The 19349-nt window shown below is 35.7% G+C and overlaps 2 protein-coding genes across 3 annotated transcripts; both read right to left on the bottom strand.

The window, feature by feature from the left end:
- Positions 1-212: 212 nt before the first annotated feature.
- LOC103966279 (alcohol dehydrogenase) lies at positions 213-2730 on the bottom strand. The gene is made up of 9 exons (XM_048575884.1): positions 2526-2730; positions 2289-2425; positions 1987-2033; positions 1545-1870; positions 1363-1445; positions 1200-1275; positions 910-1067; positions 643-804; positions 213-543 (listed from the first exon to the last, which is right to left on the bottom strand). The coding sequence occupies exons 1-9, from the start codon at positions 2560-2562 to the stop codon at positions 427-429; spliced, it is 1143 nt and encodes a 380-aa protein (XP_048431841.1). The 5' UTR covers positions 2563-2730; the 3' UTR covers positions 213-426.
- Positions 2731-10230: 7500 nt separating this feature from the next.
- LOC103966278 lies at positions 10231-17540 on the bottom strand. 2 transcript variants are annotated; one of them, XM_048575886.1, is made up of 11 exons: positions 17171-17540; positions 16689-16839; positions 16021-16078; positions 15124-15213; positions 13384-13465; positions 13109-13235; positions 12061-12174; positions 11652-11850; positions 11493-11538; positions 11278-11353; positions 10231-11109 (listed from the first exon to the last, which is right to left on the bottom strand). In XM_048575886.1, exons 5-11 carry the CDS (start codon positions 13438-13440, stop codon positions 10877-10879), a joined length of 852 nt encoding a protein of 283 aa, XP_048431843.1. In that variant the 5' UTR covers positions 13441-13465; positions 15124-15213; positions 16021-16078; positions 16689-16839; positions 17171-17540; the 3' UTR covers positions 10231-10876. The 2 variants fall into 2 exon arrangements, with proteins under 2 accessions (XP_048431843.1, XP_048431842.1); XM_048575885.1 differs by lacking the exon at positions 16021-16078.
- Positions 17541-19349: the final 1809 nt, after the last annotated feature.

The raw sequence follows: 19349 nt of genomic DNA, 5'->3' as shown, positions 1-19349 counted from the left end.
GACCCATTCAATGACTTTGGTATTGGACGTTCGAAAAACGGGTACTAGTCGGGTGAATTGAATTCAATAATAGACACCTGTTGTCATTTCAACCCTCATTCTCCTTTCAGGGCCTACTTGAAAGAGAATCTAATACTCTTGGTCGTGAATATCTGAATATAAGGTGTGACGATGATTCAATATTACAAACTATATTGAAAACAATATATATATATATAAAACAAGTTGACTTGTATTCTTTATTATTGATACGTATGTTCATACAAGTATCCAACAAAAGCTAGACATTATGCATACAGTATGAAAACAAAGTATTCACATGTACATTACAAGCAGATCAAACTTGAGAAAACAAAGAAACCCGAAAGACGAAGTCGAAAATTTAGAATTTAACAACACAAAACATCAAAAGATGACGTTTTAGTTTCATTCCTCCATGTTGATTATGCAACGAAGACCTTCCCCTTTAAGCATGTACTCAAACGCCTTGTTTATTTCTGAGAATGGGACTTTGTGGGTGATGAATTTTTCTAGCTCCAGTTCCTGCAACCAGTTAATTTAATTATTCAGTCTCCCTGTTCAATTAAAATTTGGAAAAAAAAATATCGAAATAGAACATGAATCGTCAAAAGTAGCTTTTACCTTGTTCATGTACTTCTCCACGACAGAGGGAATGTCCGTTCGAGGCTTGTAATTTCCGAAGAAGGTGCCCTTGAGAGTCTTCTCGTTCAGAAAGTTCACCGGATGCGTCTTGAAGACGGCATCTTTGTGTGGTACTCCCACAAGAACTGCAACACCCCAACCCTGAAATAGCAGTTTATGTGTTTACTTGTTAGTAATTGGAGCACACATTGAAATTTGAAAGAGAGAATTCAGAAAATGGAGAAAAAGAAGAGGCTAAAGTATTACATCATGGACACATTCAAATGCAGATATCATGGCTTCAACATTTCCTGTACATTCAATGCTTCTGTCCACTCCTCCATTCGTCAGCTCAGCTATCACCTCTTGAACTGGTTTTTTGTGTTCTTTTGGATTCACAAATTCTGTCACGCCAAACTTTTTCGCTGCAAACAGCCGAGTTAAATTCAGAGCGGTCTCAAGATATTTATCAACACGAAATATGAAAAATGAGCAGAATACACATCTCCAACGCATTGTTTTCTTTTTTGAGAGATTAAAGAAGTTGTGTATGTTACCTTCTTCAAATCTGCTCGAATTCAAATCAACACCGATAATTCTTGAAGCGCCAGACATCCTTGCTCCTTCGGCAGCCTAAAAAGAGAAGGATCAACTTAGACACACATTTTTCATCATACAAAAACAAGTGAGCAAGCAAGTGAAAGTGACTGAGAGACTCACTGCAAGGCCTACAGCTCCTAATCCGAAAACAGCCACGGTTGATCCCTTTTTCGGTTTGGCAACATTTACAGTAGCTCCGAGACCTAAGCAACACACATTAAAAAAATTGAATAAGAAAATAATGTCAATTACACAACTGGTATCTGTTCAACAATTTGGCTCTATAGTATTAAACAATTTACCTGTGGAGATTCCACAGCTGAGGACACAGACTTTGTCTAGAGGTGCCGAGGGGTTGATCTTGGCAAGGCAGCCAACATGAACAACAGTGTACTCACTGAAGGTGGAAGTCCCAACAAAGTGGTAGATAGGCTTGCCTTTGATTGAAAATCTTGATTTGCCATCACTGAGCATCACTCCCCTGTCAGTGTTTATCCTGAGGAGGTCACACATGTTGCTCTCTTCTGATTTGCAGTGAGCACAGTCCTTGCATTCTCCTGTGAACACTGGCAGGACATGATCGCCGGCTTTCAGATCCGTCACTCCCTCACCAACACTCTCCACAATCCTGAAATGTTCACAACATTTATTGATCAACCACATTAATATAATTCATGATACTTGTACATATATACTTGTCTATGTTTTCCTAATTTAGTAACAAGATGATAGAAATGTACATACCCTCCTGCCTCATGACCATAAATTCTAGGAAATAAAGGGTTTTGTCCCTGCAATATGGAAGACCCATTTTAAATTTGGTGCTTGTAAACATGAGAATCTTGAATCAATAAAATGAATAATGCTACTGAGTAAAAAGAAAATCAATGGATCATTTTTCAAATCTAAATTACTAAAATGATCAGTTTTCGTTACGTCGTTGATATTCGATAGCGCTATATCGTCAATGTTTGATTTTGATCAGTTCAATAATTGAAGCTCAACAAATGATCGTTCTGACAGAATTTCTCAAAACAATGTCATACCTTGGCTTCCCAAAAGTAGACATCAGTATGGCACAAAGAGGTGAAAAGGATCTTCAAACGGACTTCATTTGCTTGTGGTGGTGCCACCTCGACTTCTTCAATCACCAGTGGCTTCCCTGCTTCCCAAGCTACAGCAGCTACACAAACCAGAAATAATAACAGAATAAATAAACCAAAATTAATTAAGAAACCCTTTACTTAATAAATAATCTCAGAAACAAAAAAAAAAAAATTTACCTCTGCAGCGTATGACCTGACCAGCAGTATTAGACATTCTTGCTTAGAAATGCAGCTATAAACTTGATGAAATTGAAACTCTTAAAGCTTTTTGTAAAAATAGTTTCAAATTTGTTTGTGGTTGGAGATAAAAGCGACCTTGTGGATATTTATACATGCCTGCCATTGCCATATGCTGGGGAAAGTGGAACCTGGATTAATTAATAGATAATTTGTTGATTGTCAACTATATATTATATGTGATATACTACAGGTAAAACCAAAACCATTCCTTGATTTCATTTGCTAGGAATGTAGTCCCTGGTTTTACATGCTGCGTATTGATACCAGCTACTGTTGGCGAGTAAGACTAGTACTCTCTTTCGAGGGAAAAAAAGTATACTCCTCGATTAGATTCATTTTTTTGTTGTTAAATATACAATTACTGTAGCTTCACGACAACTACTAATGTTAAGAAGAAAATACTTCAAAAGTTGAAGTATGGAAATGAACAAAAATAAAAAGCTTGCGAACTAGCAATGTTAATATAGAGTTTGTAATAACAATTTGATCTGATTTTTCTTAAAAACGAATTTAACAAGAAAAAGAGTTTTGAGAAATATTCTTTGCATACAATATTGCATATATAAATAATACGCATATATTATCTTTTATCTCTAACACACTCTTATTTAATACTGACCGTCTACTTTGTCATCTTTTATGATCTCATCTTGCTTCTTTAGAAGGGAACTGGTGGCATTTGTCATCTTTCTTTATTAATAAAATAACTTTGAAAAATACTCAACGACTAATAAACAGGAGGATCAGTGGTATTGGACCACAATCCCGGATTTGGCATGGAAATATCATAAAAAATTAAATAACCAATAAAAGAAGGCTTAATTAAATATGTTGCTGGCTAATCTCCAATACTCACATTGATAGGAAGTCCTCATAAAGTTTTTTTCTAAAAAAAAAAAAAATATTAGCTAGCTGCTTCGCTACGGTATAATATATCAAACTAGTTAGTTTCTTAAACACTTGTTTAGCCTAGCCTCGTTAATAGTTTGAGACTAACTCTGCACCTTGTTTTCTTAATCTTGTGCATACATAATGTGTATCAATCTTACAGAATTACAAGATATCTACTAAAATAATCCAACAACCAGGAACAATATTTAAAATGACAAATATGAAGGGGATGTCCTTAACCTACATTCTCGAGAAGAGGGTCTCTTTTAAATAATGGCCAAAATTTTCAAAATATTTCACCCATCCCACATTTTACTAACTATGATTTTACAATAGTCTATAAACTGTGAGTATTAACATGCACATCACTTAAAAAACTTCTGAATTAATAACAGCGTGTTTTGTAGCGCAAAGTGTGATGGTGGCTCAATATCTTTTTGCTTTTTACTTGCACGTGGTGTTAGCTTTAGACTTGATAGAGTATTCCCTACTAGACCATATGGCCAGGGGCGTATGGAAGTACAGGGACCGAGGTGGTCTCAATACCACTCGAGTTTGGAAAATATATCTATAAAGATGTTTCGAGAACCTTCGAATGTTTGGTACAAATCTCTTTTGTATCTACTAAATATTTGATGTAATGCATGTTATGCATATCTCGACATATATAACCTATGATCATAAAACTTGGAATCTCTCGTCCAAACATATATAACCTAGGATCATAAAACTTATAAATCTTAATTTCGCCAAAAGAATCAAATATGCAAGCATGTGATAGTGATACAATACATTTGGATGCTGTCGATCTCTCTGGAAGTAAAACTACACACTAACTGAGGCTTGAACAATATAAATGTTGGGTAAACTGACGGTTACAATTGACATCAGTCTTGCAGTGATGCGTGAATGGAGACTTTGAAATATCAAAATCACCAGTATGCTGTATATGATGATATACATATGGCCTTTAAGGATGGGGGATTGGATAGATTTTGAGCTCTCTGAGGATCCTGTCATTTTTGTTTTGTTTTGTGAATTTCCCACATATGGTACCAGCTGTTGGAGCAGAATTTTTTACAAGAATAAATACCTTCACAGAATCTTGACAAGGTTCCTCATGTGGCTTTATAGGACGGAAAAGAAACTCTTGGTAACGCTCCGCCAATCTAATATATTCCACTCGTCGCTTATAAGGATGGAAAAGAAACTCTTAGTAACGCTCCACCAAGTATTGAGAAGGAACTGTACCTGCAAACTACACTCCGAAGCTCAAATTAGTGTTTATAGAATATCTTTAGTGCTTCAAGTGGTATTGGTTGCGTACATTTGATTAATCCATGATTCCAATCTCGGCTTATATAATGGTTTAACTTGGGAGCCAAGCTCCCCCTTCCTCACATTTTACCCACTGATTGCTTGATACCGCACTTCATGCGTGGTGGAGGCTTCCTCCTATGTGGTTTCCACGTGAACCACCTCAGTGCCTTTTCTTTGAGGCACATTCCACGCGTCCATACGAGATGTGGATAATGATCCCCAACAATCCTATGCTTTTATCTTACGAGTCCTACTCACTTAAACTCCTCATTTTGACAATTTGTGAGCATCAAATACATATCAACCACAAGATTATATTAGTTTAGATTCAAATATTTAAAGTACTTGACAACTTAATAAAAGAAAATGAGTTTTCTTATGGTTCATGAATTTGTTATATATATCAATACGTGCAATGGGTCGATTTTATTTTGGACGTGCATCGTGCAATTAATGGTGTTAGGGATATGTGAGGGCTTAGATTCTGGAAATTCATTTAAGATCTGTAGTTTACAAATCTTGAACTTAGATTCTGGAAATCCCATTAAAAATTATCTATTTCCAGTGACATGCACACAACATGCATAAGACATGCACATAATATGATCACAAATTTGAGCTAACCCAAACCCAAAGCTCATAGCTCTCTCTTCGAAATCAGAAAAATAGCGTCATCCCCTATGAGGTCACCACCATATACATTGTATGCATACAACATGCACATCATATGTACCGTACATGCACATGATACAGTATTTCCTATTAGACCATATGGCCAGGGGCGGATGGAAGTATAGGGACCAAGATGGTCTCAATACCACTTGAGTTCAGAAAATATATATGTGAAGGTCTTTCGAGAACCTCTCTGAATGTTTAGTTCAAGTCCCTTTTGTACCTACTAAATATTTGATGTAATGCATTCTATGCATATCTCGACATATATAACTTAGGATCAGAAAACTTGGAATCTCTCATCCAAACATATATAACCCAGGATCATAAAATTCATAAATCTTAATTTCGCCAAAAGAATCAAATATGTATGAATGTGATAGTGATACAATACATTGGATGCCGTCGATCTCTCAGGAAAGTAAAACTACACACTAACTGAGGCTTGAACAATATAAATTTTGGGTAAACTGATGGTTACAATTGACATCAGTTTTGCAGTGACGCGTGAATGGAGACTCTAAAATATCAAAATCACCATTGTTTGTCAGTATGCTGTATATGATGATATACATATAGCCTTTACGGATGGGGGATTGAATGGATTTTGAGCTCTCTGAGGATCCTGTCATTTTTGTTTTGTTTTGTGAATTTCCCACATATGATGCCAGCTGTTGGAGCAGAATTTCTCACAAGAATAAATACCTTCACAGAATCTTGACAAGGTTCCTCATGTTGCTTTACAAGGATGGAACGGAATCTCAGTAACGCTCCACCAATCGAATATATCCCACACGTCGCTTATAAGGATGGAAAAGAAACTCTTAGTAACGCTCCACCAATTGTTGAGAAGGAACTATACCTGCAAACTACACTCCGAAGCTCAAATTAGTGTTTACAGAATATCCTTAGTGCTTCAAGTGGTATTGGTTGCGTACCTTTGATTAATTCAATGATTCCAATCTCGGCTTATATAATGGTTTAACTTGGAAGCCAAGCTCCCCCTTCCTCATATTTTACCCACTGATTGCTGATACCGCACTTCGTGCGTGGTGGAGGCTTCCTCCTATGTGGTTTCCACGTGAACCACCCCAATGCCTTTTCTTTGAGGCACATTCGACGCGCCCATACGAGATGTGGATAATGATCCTCAACAATCCTAGGCTTTTACCTTACGATTAATACTCTCTTCACCTCCTCATTTTGAGAATTTGTGAGGATCAAATACATATCAGCCACAAGATTATATTAGTTTAGATTCAAAGGTTTAAAGTATTTGACAACTTAATAAAGAAAAAAAAAAAATGAGTTTTCTTATGGTTCATGAATTTGTTATCTATACCAATACATGCAACGACGTCGGTTTTGTTGTGGACGTGCATCGGCGTTGGGGATATGTGGAGGCTTTGATTTTGGAAATTCCTTAAAGATCTGTAGTTTACAAATCTTTGATCTAAACTTAGATTCTGAAAATCCCATTAAAAATCATTTCTTTCCAGTGACATGCACACAACAAGCATAGGACATGCACATGATATGCTCACAGATCTGAGCCAACCTAAAAACTTAGATCTCACAGCTTTCTCTTTGAAATAAGAAAAATGACTTCGTCCCCTATGAAGTCACCACCATATACACTATACGCACACAACATGCACATCATATGTACCGTACATGCACATCATATGCACAAAACTGGAGATCAAGCAACGAGCTGTTTTTCACATAATAAGAAACTTTAATGGCAACCTATTGGTATAGTAGATACAATTAAAATATAATTGTTATGTATATAAGGTTACAGTGGCAATTTGAAAAGTCCTGTTAGATATATCAACCACGCTTAACCGTGCACATGGAAAATATGATACTCGTTGTCGTTTTTTTATGATACACATGACCCTTAATGTCGTCTAAGCTTTTTCTTAATTTTTTTTTTCCGCCAAGGCCAACTAGGTTGTGGTCATACTCACTAAATTCTAGGGCACAACATACGTACATCATAACTAGTAAACATTCACGCTTCTAATATTAAGATGTAGCCATGCACACCACATGCACATTATGAAAAAATTTCACAAATTTATATAATTGGACACTTGAACTAGAAATTGTTCCATCCAGTTTTGTAGCATGTCAAAACTTAAAATTTATTCAACAACCCATAAGCCCCAACATGAAATACAAACCCTAATTTAACTTCTTTGTATTAATTCATCTTACAAACAACCCCCATTTATTACATAAATCATTGATGAAGGAACTTGGAACTAAACACCCTGCCTTACTATGCATGTCGAAGTTTTAGTCATCGGAAAAAATGGAACTTTCCGGCTAGAACAAAAAACATGGTACAAACGGCCTAACTTTAAGGATGGAACAATTTGTTGTGTTTGGTTATGGAAGAATAACACACATAGCTCATAGATCTGAGCTAAAACCTGAAAACCCCGACCTCACTTTTCTCACTTCTCTCTCAATATCCCTGTGTTCGAAATTAGAGGTATGAGGTAAACCCAAAACCGAACTCACTCTCACCTCTCTTTGGACTTCTCTCTCTTCGAAATCCAAGCTAAGAGATTTGAGCTAAACCCAGAGCTCACAGGGCTCTCTCGACACCCCTATCTTCCAAATGAGAAAGTGATGCAATGAGATGAGGTTTTTAGTATTTATATGTGGGTATTTTAATAATTTTGGGTCTTGTACATGGTGTGCATTAGGCCTGGCAATTCTTGAAACAACTTGATAACACGACACGACATGAAATTAATAGGTGTTTGGGTCGACACAATAACGAATCGAGCCGTTATCGGGTAACTCGATAAGCACCTGTTAAGATAACGGGTTGGTTCGGGTATACAAGTGGGTAACACGATATACAATAAGCAAAATATTAATTTTATAATTTTATAACCCTAAAAAAATACTATAATAAATATATATTAATTTAACAATTTTATATCCCTAAAAAGTAAAACTATAATAATTATATATATATATATATATATATTAAATTAAATATTAAAAATTGATGACCATTGGATCGGCTTAAATATACATACCATTCAATTTCTTAAATGTTATATGTACAAAATAAATAAATTTAAATCTACTTAATAAATATATATACACACACACACCATTGAACTTGATGGGATACGAACTCTATGAAACTAATTTCAATGATCCAACCGTCAAACTTATTTGTATATGCTTCGAGATCGCATCAGCAAAAAATCATGAAAAACAAACATTCAGAGATCAAGTAACGGGACAAAACTTTTTGACGGTTATCAACGAAAAATCACGATTTAACGGTTGTTTTAACTTCGAGTTCGATGATTTTTTACAACTACACTCCTTGACCCTATATGAATACAATGAATGAATTCGATCTTCAATTTAAAATATTTACACTAGTGGATACCACAAAATCTTATGTTATACTTAATGAAAGTATAAATAAACTCTAAGTGTTAGTGAATCTATCGTTTTGATGGGATATGCATTCTACGAAATTAATTTCAACGATCCAACCGACAAACTTTTTTGTATATACGTCAAGATCACATACGCCAAAAATTGCAAAAAAAAAAAAAAAAAAAAACATTCAGAGATCGAGTAACGGGACAAAACTTTTCGACGATTATCAACGAAAAATCACGATTTAACAGTTAGTTTAACTCCGATTTTGATGATTTTTTACAGCTACATTCCTTGACCCTATATGAATACAATGAATGAATTCGATGTTCAATTTAAAATATTTACACTAGTAGATCCCACAAAATCTTATGTCATGATAATCGATGAAAATTGAGGATTTTGTAAAATGAATAGCATGCAAGCTTTGAGTTCTATTGGCAAGGTTTAAACTTTTGAGAAAGACTTCACAACCTTGAAAATAAAAACTCTTTCATTGTATCCTTGCACATTTAATATTTTTGAATAGACTATTAGTATATGAATGTTTGTTTATTAGACTCTTATTTTCGAGCGTAGATCTAGTACTTAAACGACAAATATGTTTTAATGTTTTGAAGTAATATTTATGTGGCAGTGTGTGGTATGTGCAAATTTAAGAAGAAAAATATATTTTTCTTAAAGGGTCATAACGGGTTGGGTCACTTTACTTGTTGGGTAAAGTAACCCGACCAGTTAAGGACCTGTTAAAATAATGAGTGTGACATGACATGACCCGTTAAGATAATAGATGTTACACAAACAAGACAGACACGACCCGTTTGCTAGACCTAGTGTGCATGACCGATTTGTCCTACTTTTGTCCCAAGATTAAGAAAATAGGTTATTTTTGTCTACTTCCCTTGTTTTAATTCTTGAATTCACTACGTTTACTAAAATATGAATAAGAAAATCATTTCACTCTTTAACTTTTATATGTATTTACTTGCACGTAAGAAATACAAAAAGTACAAATTTTCATGTAAAATCCGTAATGAACTACTTAAAAAAAATGAGTCAGGTCGACTAAAGATAGATCATGCAAACGGGTAGCGTTTTCCGTCTTTGTGTCATTTTCATGTCATACACGTTATCTTAACGGATCGAGTCACGTCAAACTCATTATCTTAATGCTTTAAGAACTCAAACTCAAACGCAACCCGTTCAATTAATGCATTAGCCTACCCGACCCGACCTATTTCACCCATTAAGAATAATACATATGTTTTGGATAAATAACAAATGGAGAAAGAAAAGAATAAAAAGGAATAAAAAAATGGCAAAAGTTCATACTTAATTAATATAAACATTAGCATTTCATTACGTACTACATCTGCCGCAACTTAGATTACATCAAAGTACACTTTTTAATATAGGAAATTATTATTAGCACTCCAAAAATCTCATTTGGCACCCTTCACAAGTGTATAGAATGCCAAATAAGATTTTTGAAATGCTAATAATAATTTTCTTTAATATATTACATAGAACTTAATGAAAACACATTAATGTGTCATTACCAAATAAACTTTGTGGTGTCCTCAAACTCTCTCACACGCACACCGTACACACGCCGGCTCAATTAACGAGTATTAACAGGTGAAATGGGTGACTTATTAACTTAGTGGAATGGCCCTGACCTAATCGAAAGTACTGAAAGTTATTGTAGTGATACTTCTTTTACCTTCCTCTATTCATACACTATTCAAAAAAATTTCATCCATCGAGTGAGATCACCGCTGCCATGATTCATACTTCATATTTTGGGTCCAAACCCACTAAGTACCGAAACAACCCAGCCGCTAGACTTCACCATTTTCTTCAGCAAAATCCCAGGTGGAGGCCTCAGTATCAAAAATAAAATCACGATAACATCAGCCAGAGCAAAAACCATCATCTCCGCCGGCGGCTCACTACTATCATCTGCAGAAAACAATGCAATTTCAACTGCTTGTATAATCTGCTCCAGATAGCAGCTGTTCCAGTTCCTTATCAAAGTCATCATTGTCATCGTCACTCATCAGTTGCAGCTGTCGCTGGTTTGCCCCTGTTTGTCGATAAAAGACTTCTCTTTGAGAATCCCATTGCCCAACCATCTTCTCCGCTACATCTCCAACCAGTTCCTTACCCTCTGCAATGTGCTTTATATCCCCAACGTCCACAACCTTGCTGGCCTCTTTAACAAGAATTCAATTTGAAAGAGAGAAAATAAAGAAACAATTAATTGGTAACAACTACAATGGCAAAAAGCAAGCGAGAAACTAGCATTGGTGCAGATGGATTTATATTACAGGCAGGAGTAGTGAAATAAATGCGGTGGGGAGGTTAGGGGGAGAAAAGATACCCGTAATTGCTATTTTCTTGGCCTCTGCATACTCTGTTGACATTTTCTTAAGTGTATTCAGGTCAACTTCCATTCCCTGGTATACGTGAGAAAAAATTGGACTTTAGACACCTGAAGCCGTTGCAAAGTAACTGCAAATGAATTGCAATTTGCGTTTTGTAAAATATGTTATCACCCAATCGACAGGAGAAAAGTTGAGGATTGTTGTAACTTACCAAGTCCATGTGGAGAAAGTCCTCAATCTTAGTATTAGCAAATAACCTATTAGTCGAAACAAAAGAAAATAACCAGTAAGTAAATATCAAGTGGTTTATAAATGTCACAACATATATTTGTTAATGTAGGTGTAGCGGAAAACATATGTTTGTACTTACTCCTTGTAGGCAACTTGAACTCGAGCATTCTGTAATTGTGTCAGTTGGTTTACTGTCTCCGCAAAAGACTCTTCATTTGTATCCACGAACCCAAAGAGGAAAGTATTCTTTTCTAGCATTTTTCTTACCAAGGAAGATACCACTTTTATATTGTTTTCCTTTGCATCAATAACAAGCTTTCGAAGTTTCTTCAGCTCTTCTGAAAATGGTAATAGAAATACCTTCAGTTTGTAACTGATAATGAACTGATAACCAACCTTCTCAAATTTATATGGGACATACAAGGCACATAGAAACATATGCTCACTCAAAATAATGCATTCTTGCCTATGTTTCGAATATTAAATTACAGAGAGTAGCGCCATTTAATATGGTGGTGTGTTGTTCAAAGTAAAATCTACATACATACCAAGAGATATATAAATCTTGAAAGGAGGTTTGCATGGTTGAGTCTCATAGAGACAGAAAAGGCAATAGAGTCCACCCACTCTGTGTGATAAAGAAGCTGTGTCGACTATGTATCCTGCACAAAAGCATATAAAAGTTAGTCTCGAACACTGAGTAATAGAATAACAGATAATGCAAAACCCCATATTGGAAGTTCGAATTCACGAGTATTCAAACAAGATCTGGGGTGTCTCATGTGAGATGATATGAAATATGACACATGAAACTCAATGATAGCTCACGTAGTAAAAAGGGAAGAAAGGATTCTCAAGACTGAAACATAGAGTTCATACTTATGAAACTCAGAAATTGTGGACTAAAAGTTGCACTTGGAACTGGCAAATACGAGTATCACATCGTAAGGAAATTGTTATTTGACTAAAATAGTGGGATTTAACTTGCATTTGTTTGATAACATGAAGCATCCCACAGAAAAATTATATGAAAAGGGGGAAAAAGATTAGCAAGGCTGGAACATAAAACTCATCATTGCCAAACTGTGCACTAAAAATTCAACTAGACATTCAACAAGCTGGAACCACATGCTAAAACATGTCGACTAACTGAAGTCTTCCCTTTATACATTAAAGTTTTTAAGTCTATGGGAAAGAATTAGATAATTAGGTACTAGTTAAGACATTTTCAATAAACTGATTAATGGACGAGATGGGTAATTGATTCAATGCACGATTTGCAGCAAATAAATACTTTTGACACTCAGAAGACCAAAATGAAGAACCCACGGCTGACAGGTTAGCTTTCAAAACTTAAACACCTCACTGGTTCACCATGGGCTTCCTACTTCAGTATTTCCTCAACTTCAGGTTCTATCTCCAGATTCTCTTCAGACGCAAACACAACATTTGCCGTGACTAGCAGCAATGCTATAGTCATCAAAACAACTTTCCACTGGAATAATAAGCTTGCACTTACAACATTGCAGCAACAAAATAAAGTTATCTATGAGTTTAATCAACTAGTAAACCCGATTAGAAGGGGCAAGAGCCTACCAATCGAATGTGCATACAATGACTGCATGAAGAAGGCTAAGTTGGTAGAAGGCCGAGCCTCGTAAATGTAAGAAAACTTTTTGGAAAGCCATATCCTCTTCATATCAGCCAAACTCGTTGATTCAGCCTGCCAATTACCCAAAACCCACACAACAAAAAAAATCAATGAACAAAACCCCAAAAAAAACTCCATGCAACAATTTGCAGATAACCCACACATAAATCAACAACAGAAAATATAAGATGAAAGAAAAAAAAAAAAAAGGAAGCTTTACCTTAGTAAATTCATCTATTAGCTCATCAACGTCCCGCTTGAACGGCGTGAGATCCATTGCTTTCGATCAAAACTCTTTGTTCCTACGAAGCAGACCAAAAAGCGTTAAAATTGGGGTAAAAAAGAACACAAATCTTAGTACCAAAAACCCAAATGGAGGATTTTCTGTTGGATAGTGGAAAATATTTTAATGTGGAAATTAAAGCCGTGAAAAACCCAGAACAATTATGGCGTGTTTACAAAACCCGGAATAGAGGTAAAAGAAAGGGAATTGAGTTCTTCCCCAAGCGACTTCGGCGTTTACTAAACTTTTGAAAATATTAGTGGGCTCCACCCAAAATCAGTAATTGGATTCCTGATATTCCCAGAATCCAGATACTGACTTGGAGGAGAGATTTGAATTCCGGAAGAATGCCAACATCCAGATTCAGACCGGAATTACCCTTTCAGCCCCTTCCATCTGCCATCCACCATTCAACCACCCAAAGCACACCCATCCCCATACCCACCCCCTAACCAACGCAGACCACCGCACCACCTCCCAGACTGCCAAGACCCACCACAAACCACCCCAACAATTCTAACCAACAAACTCCTGACAGCAGGGAGACGATGAAAGCATTTGGGAGAAAGTTCCTTGAAGGAAAAGAAGTTAATCGAATGTATTCTTCTGAAAACAGGTTGAGGATGCAGAGGGAGAGAGTATAGAGGTTTCTGGTGATCCGTGAAGGTTCCAGAACCTTTTTCTATTTATTTTATTTTTTATTTTAGTGTTTCTATTTGTGTGAATGAGTTTTTTTATCCTTTAAAAAATAAAAGAATTCAAGTTTTATTAAAATCAAACATATGGGAATAGTCAAGTAAAACTTCTTTTTTTTTTTAAATACAAAAATATATTTTATTCTAAAAAGAGGGAAGTCGGCTAAGTCACACAATGAGTAAAGATAAATACCATCATGATGTAATACTCAGTAGCAATAGTCAAGTAAAAGTTAAATATATATATCTTAGTATGAAGTTGTTTTATAAAGTCTTGATTTTCTTACTGTTTAGATTAAGGGAGTTTTAGTAATCTTAATATTTTCATTCCGATTCAGGTGAAATAGTAAAAAATTTACATCATTCCAACTCCGATTTTGACTTATTCCCATTCCAACTCCTATTCAATTCAATTCCTCCTCAATTCAATTCCTATTGTTCAGTAATAAATGAGCCATTAAGGTAATTCATCCAGCTCCCACGGGTCCACAGGCCTTTTTTTGTAAAAATTTTGTTATTTCTTTCGTCCACAGGTCCACGGACCTTCTAATTCTATAAGTGCTTTTCTTGAGGAGGAGGGATTTGGAGAAGGCAATGATGATTGTGATTGTAAGGCTTGTGGTAATTGTGGAGGACATGGTGATGTAGCCATAGAAGATGCTAAATTCCTAGAGGTGCTTTGAGACATTATGTAGAAATCTGTATAAAACACATAGCAGTCCACATTTTTTTTATCAATCAGAGAAACCCAAATCATGGGAAATTATTTCAAATGTGAATGCAAATAAAAAAGGAGAAATACTATCTTGAAATAATGAACTGAAGAAGAGATGACTAAGGCACACAAACAAGTGCTAAGGATGTGATTCTGCAATTACTTGACCATCTTAATATTTGTGAGAAATTAGAATTTGGAAACATAAAAGTACACAAAATTAAAGATTTTGATAATCAGATAGAAAAGGTAGGAAGATCATTGTACCTCAAACCAATATTCTGGTGAACTCTGCTAGGTGGACGGCACTCTTCCTTGTGACCTTGTCGCCAATGAACAATTAAACACTTCCCAGAACTGAAACATTTAACCGGATGTCATGTCCATGAAATATAATACCATACCAATTACAGATGCCCGCATTTAAATGAATAGTTTTATAATTCCCAAAGTTTTTATAAGTTTGTAAGGGTTGGCAACAGCCTACAGATCCCGCATTTCATTCTAATAATAAACCAATTACTTAGTTCCAAAAAAAACAAAAAAAAAATCCCAATTACAGATACCCACATTAAACCTGTCTCTGAGTACAAATCAATATCTGAGATTCATGTTTCACACAAAAACCATATATTATGCAGAGCAGCTACCGAGACTTTTAAGGCAGCATCACACACCATACATCTTCTCTAATATCTAAAACTAAAACAAAATGCAAAACACATGTCGTCTGCATTCACTTCATCCAAAACAAAAAATAAAACCAAAACCATACGGTATGACATAGTCGTTAATCATTACATATGGTCAACTTCTACACAATCGTTGTTACTTAGCAGCACAAGCTCAGATTTCTACAAATCATTGTTACTTCGCACTAAAAACACAAACAAACAGCAGTTTTACTCGGGAGAAGTTTCACCTATTGTCAAATACTCAAATTACAAGCAAAAAGAACAAAGTAAACAATTTTTAAATTCAAGTCCACCCAAAATACTTAAACTTGGGCATTATCTCAGATCCAAAATTTCCTAAATAAAAAACGTAACTTTTTAAATTACAAGCAAAAAGAACAAAGTAAACAATTTTTAAATTCAAATCCACCTAAAATACTTAAACTTGGGCATATCTCGGATCCAAAATTTCCTAAATAAAAAACGTAACCTTTTAAATAACAAAACAACAAAAACTCTGCTTGCTTGATCTCGCATGCTGCAATCTCCTGCCAAGCCAGAAACAAAGGAACTAAGTTCCAATTCAGTAGCAAGTGGTTTGCAGTGCAAGCTGAGTTAATCATTACAGACGGCTGTTAATCATTGTTTCATCATTCAGCATTACACATGGTTGACAAGCAGCACAAGCTCAAAATCAAATTTGATGATTTCCCACACATATCAGTAATATAAAAAACAACATAAAATCATTGAATTCGTTCTTCCCTAAATTTTACCAAAATGAAAACAAAAACAATATTTGGAACACAAGATTTGGAATAAACGTCAAGATCCAAAATCCCTAAATCTAGAAAACCTTAATCTATGATTATACTTAAAGCCAATATTCATAGCTAATATACTAAGTTACCACTAATTGATTGTTCACAGAATCAATATCCCAATATGAATCTGAATTAATAAAAGGTACCCAAAACTCAGTACCTACAGCATTTGTGAGTCCCCAACACTCTCAAATGCATATATTTTTCAACATATCCAGGCAAACCCAAAATTCGAAACTAAATTTGTACCGAAAAACATTCAAAAGTTAATTACATTCACAATGTCAACCGAAATCAGTAAAGAAGAGCAATGTTAGCAAATATCGAGTACTACCTCAGACGGAATCCCGTTTTCGATAGTGATCCGCTCGTTTATGAAACCTTTAATGGCTACACAAATGCCATCCAGAGTCTCCAGAGTCCAGAGTGAAATAACGAATCTTTTACTTATTGGTGCAGACGAAAACTCTCTCCAGGCTTCGTGCCTGAAATTCAACATAACAATTTACAATTAATTCCTTCAAAAACAGAATTATAAAAATAAGAGCTCAAAATAATCAAATTACAAAAATAAACAATTACGTCGAAAAACTTGAACCCTCCCTAAGTCAGTCCTTGGTTGATACCCAAAAAATCAGAAGCAAGAAGACCCAAAAAAAAACACGTTCCTAAATTTCTGTTGGGGTTTTATCAGAAATTTGTGAATCAAAATCAAATTCCAAAATAATCAGAGCATACAACTTTAATAACATAAAAACTTATTGAAACCAAACCTATGTCAATTCCAATATAATCCAGAGTACCAAATTCGCTTACCTTCCGTCAAGCGGGTTTTGGAAAACGTTGCAGAGACCGGTGGTGCAGGAAGATTCACACGTGTGTTGTGGCGCCCTTCGTCGGATTTGGGTGAAGTGGTGGTAGTGGTGGCGGTGGTCTGCGTGAACTGGTGAAGAAGCAAGAGGTGGTTTTGTAGTTCGGGGTGTTTGAAGGCGTTGAAAGAGGAAGTTCGCCGGGTGATGGCGAGGTGGGCGAGGTCGACGGTGAGAAGAAACGGCGTCGTGGTTCGGGCCGTTCAGCGAAGGAGGAGAGAGAGGACTTTTAGAGAGACAAGGCAGAAGCAGAAGGGACCGAGCGAGAGGAGGGTAGAGAAATTAGGGGAAGGAAGGGAAAAAAAAAAAAAAAAAAAAAAGGGAAATCCGACGGATAGCATTATGGTTATAATTACTTATTACAAGCAACAAGTGTGCCTTCTTGAAAATGGGTTCAAAATCTTCTGGCACGATGCATAGCAAGATGTGGTTGTATCTGTCCGTTTGAGCAGTTTAATCTGATTAGAGCTGTTTAGTTTATAATTGAATTTTTGAGGTAAGTGTTCCAATCACGCTATTCTGGCTCTAGAAATCCATGATCCCATCATGGCTCCAAACTATGTATTTGAAAGGGTGTTTCACTTAAGGATGGATAATTGTCCGATGAACATTTTAATGAGTAATATAGAAAGAATTTGTCAAGTGTTGTCGATGCAATATGTCGTGATATGTCTAGCATGCATTACATTAAACATTTAATAAGCACAAAAAAGATATGTACCAAACATTCGGAAGATCCTCGAAAGACCTTCACATATATATTTTCTGAACTCGGTGGTCCCTATTTCCATCTGCTTGAGAGGTCCCCTATAAATATCTCAGATTTTGCCTTTGTTTTCGTCTTTCTTTCAAAAACTTCTAAACCTTTCTTCAAGCTTTCGACTTCCCGATCTTCTTCTTCATGTTTTCAACCAAAGAATGGCCTCTTCCAGCATTCTATTGTTATCTACAATTTACCTCTATAGTCACTTTAGCTTCCAATTTGTGTCTAGAAAATTGCAACACCTTCATCCGCCATTGCCAAAATCTTCTGACTGATTGCAAAGTCCGGATGGACGTCAATCTTCCTTGGTGCAATTGCCAAGGTAGATATTTGATCAAGAGTATCCATGTACCAAAATTCACCTTTGGTACTTAGACTATCATGACATCTCTTTGCTAACTCCATGGTGAAGTGGAGGAGCTGTAGAAGTATTGAGTCATAGTCTCACACACCTTGAATCACCTCATTCCAAAACTCCCTCAAACAAATCCTCATTCTTCTTATTGTCTTGCTCTTTGGGAAAGGAAACCTCGCAAAATCTAAACACTTATTTTGCAATAAAAATTTGGCATTTTCTTAATTTGCATGTTTTTGACTATAGGTTTCACCTACACTACCATTTAATATGTGGTTTGCAGTTCAACTCTCTTATTTCCAGACTAATTAAGGGTGCAAAATTCTGAATTATGTAAACAAGCAATAAATTATTGAAGGTTGCGATTCCTCATGGTTTGAATTCGTAATCAGAATGTTGATCAATGTTATACAAATAAGAACACATGGCTATGTAGGATGCATTATGCTTTAAAAAACCATGTTGAAACAGCAAGCAACAAAGGTGCCTGCCTGCCTGCGTTGTTGAAAAGTAAAATAAAAACTATAAACTGGTTCGATCAATCGTTCTAATGAATTAAAGCAATGAATAATGAAGTATGTGTCATTGGCATAGTATACCTGCACGCCACCAAAAAAGGCTTTGTCAGAATGTCTGAGAAATCGAAGTTTCAGTATTATAATTGATTTTCCTCATTACAAGTTAACTTGGCCCTAGTGCTTCCCTTTATGGTGTAAACCCGGTCATTGCGTATCCACCTATATCCATCTCCTCCACGGCCTCCATGCACTATGAAGAATTAGTATGGTTTTCTTCGCTCTAAATTCAAACCCTTAAAACTCCATTAACTATCATCAAAAGAACCAACCATGGCTCACTCTTGCATGAACATATCGAGAATTTAGAAATGGGTTGGACTAAACTTGCAGGCGAATTTCCATAAGTCAATGTTGCTCTCAAAATTTTGTAGTCGTCTTCATTTTTATAACCCTTTGTTTTTTAAATAGAAATTAATTCTAAGGTAATTAG

The sequence above is a fragment of a genome, unplaced genomic scaffold, assembly GCF_019419815.1.
Source record: "Pyrus x bretschneideri cultivar Hongxiangsu unplaced genomic scaffold, Pyrus_bretschneideri_v1 Contig81, whole genome shotgun sequence".
Taxonomy (NCBI): Eukaryota; Viridiplantae; Streptophyta; class Magnoliopsida; order Rosales; family Rosaceae; genus Pyrus; species Pyrus x bretschneideri.
Note: the sequence above shows the minus strand (reverse complement) of the source record. Positions and strands in the feature narration are given on the sequence as shown.

What these genes read in the sequence shown, in the direction of transcription:
- LOC103966278 (XM_048575886.1), bottom strand. Translation starts at nt 13,440, where the DNA reads ATGGATCTCACGCCGTTCAAGCGGGACGTTGATGAGCTAATAGATGAA. An exon ending in CAAGATTTATATATCTCTTG is followed by an intron (nt 11,851 to 12,060) that starts GTATGTATGTAG and finishes TACCATTTTCAG; the next exon opens with AAGAGCTGAAGAAACTTCGA. An exon ending in ACTTTCTCCACATGGACTTG is followed by an intron (nt 11,354 to 11,492) that starts GTAAGTTACAAC and finishes CACGTATACCAG; the next exon opens with GGAATGGAAGTTGACCTGAA.
- LOC103966279 (XM_048575884.1), bottom strand. Translation starts at nt 2,562, where the DNA reads ATGTCTAATACTGCTGGTCAGGTCATACGCTGCAGAG. An exon ending in TCAGGTCATACGCTGCAGAG is followed by an intron (nt 2,426 to 2,525) that starts GTAAATTTTTTT and finishes TGGTTTGTGTAG; the next exon opens with CTGCTGTAGCTTGGGAAGCA. An exon ending in TGGAGAAGTACATGAACAAG is followed by an intron (nt 544 to 642) that starts GTAAAAGCTACT and finishes AACTGGTTGCAG; the next exon opens with GAACTGGAGCTAGAAAAATT.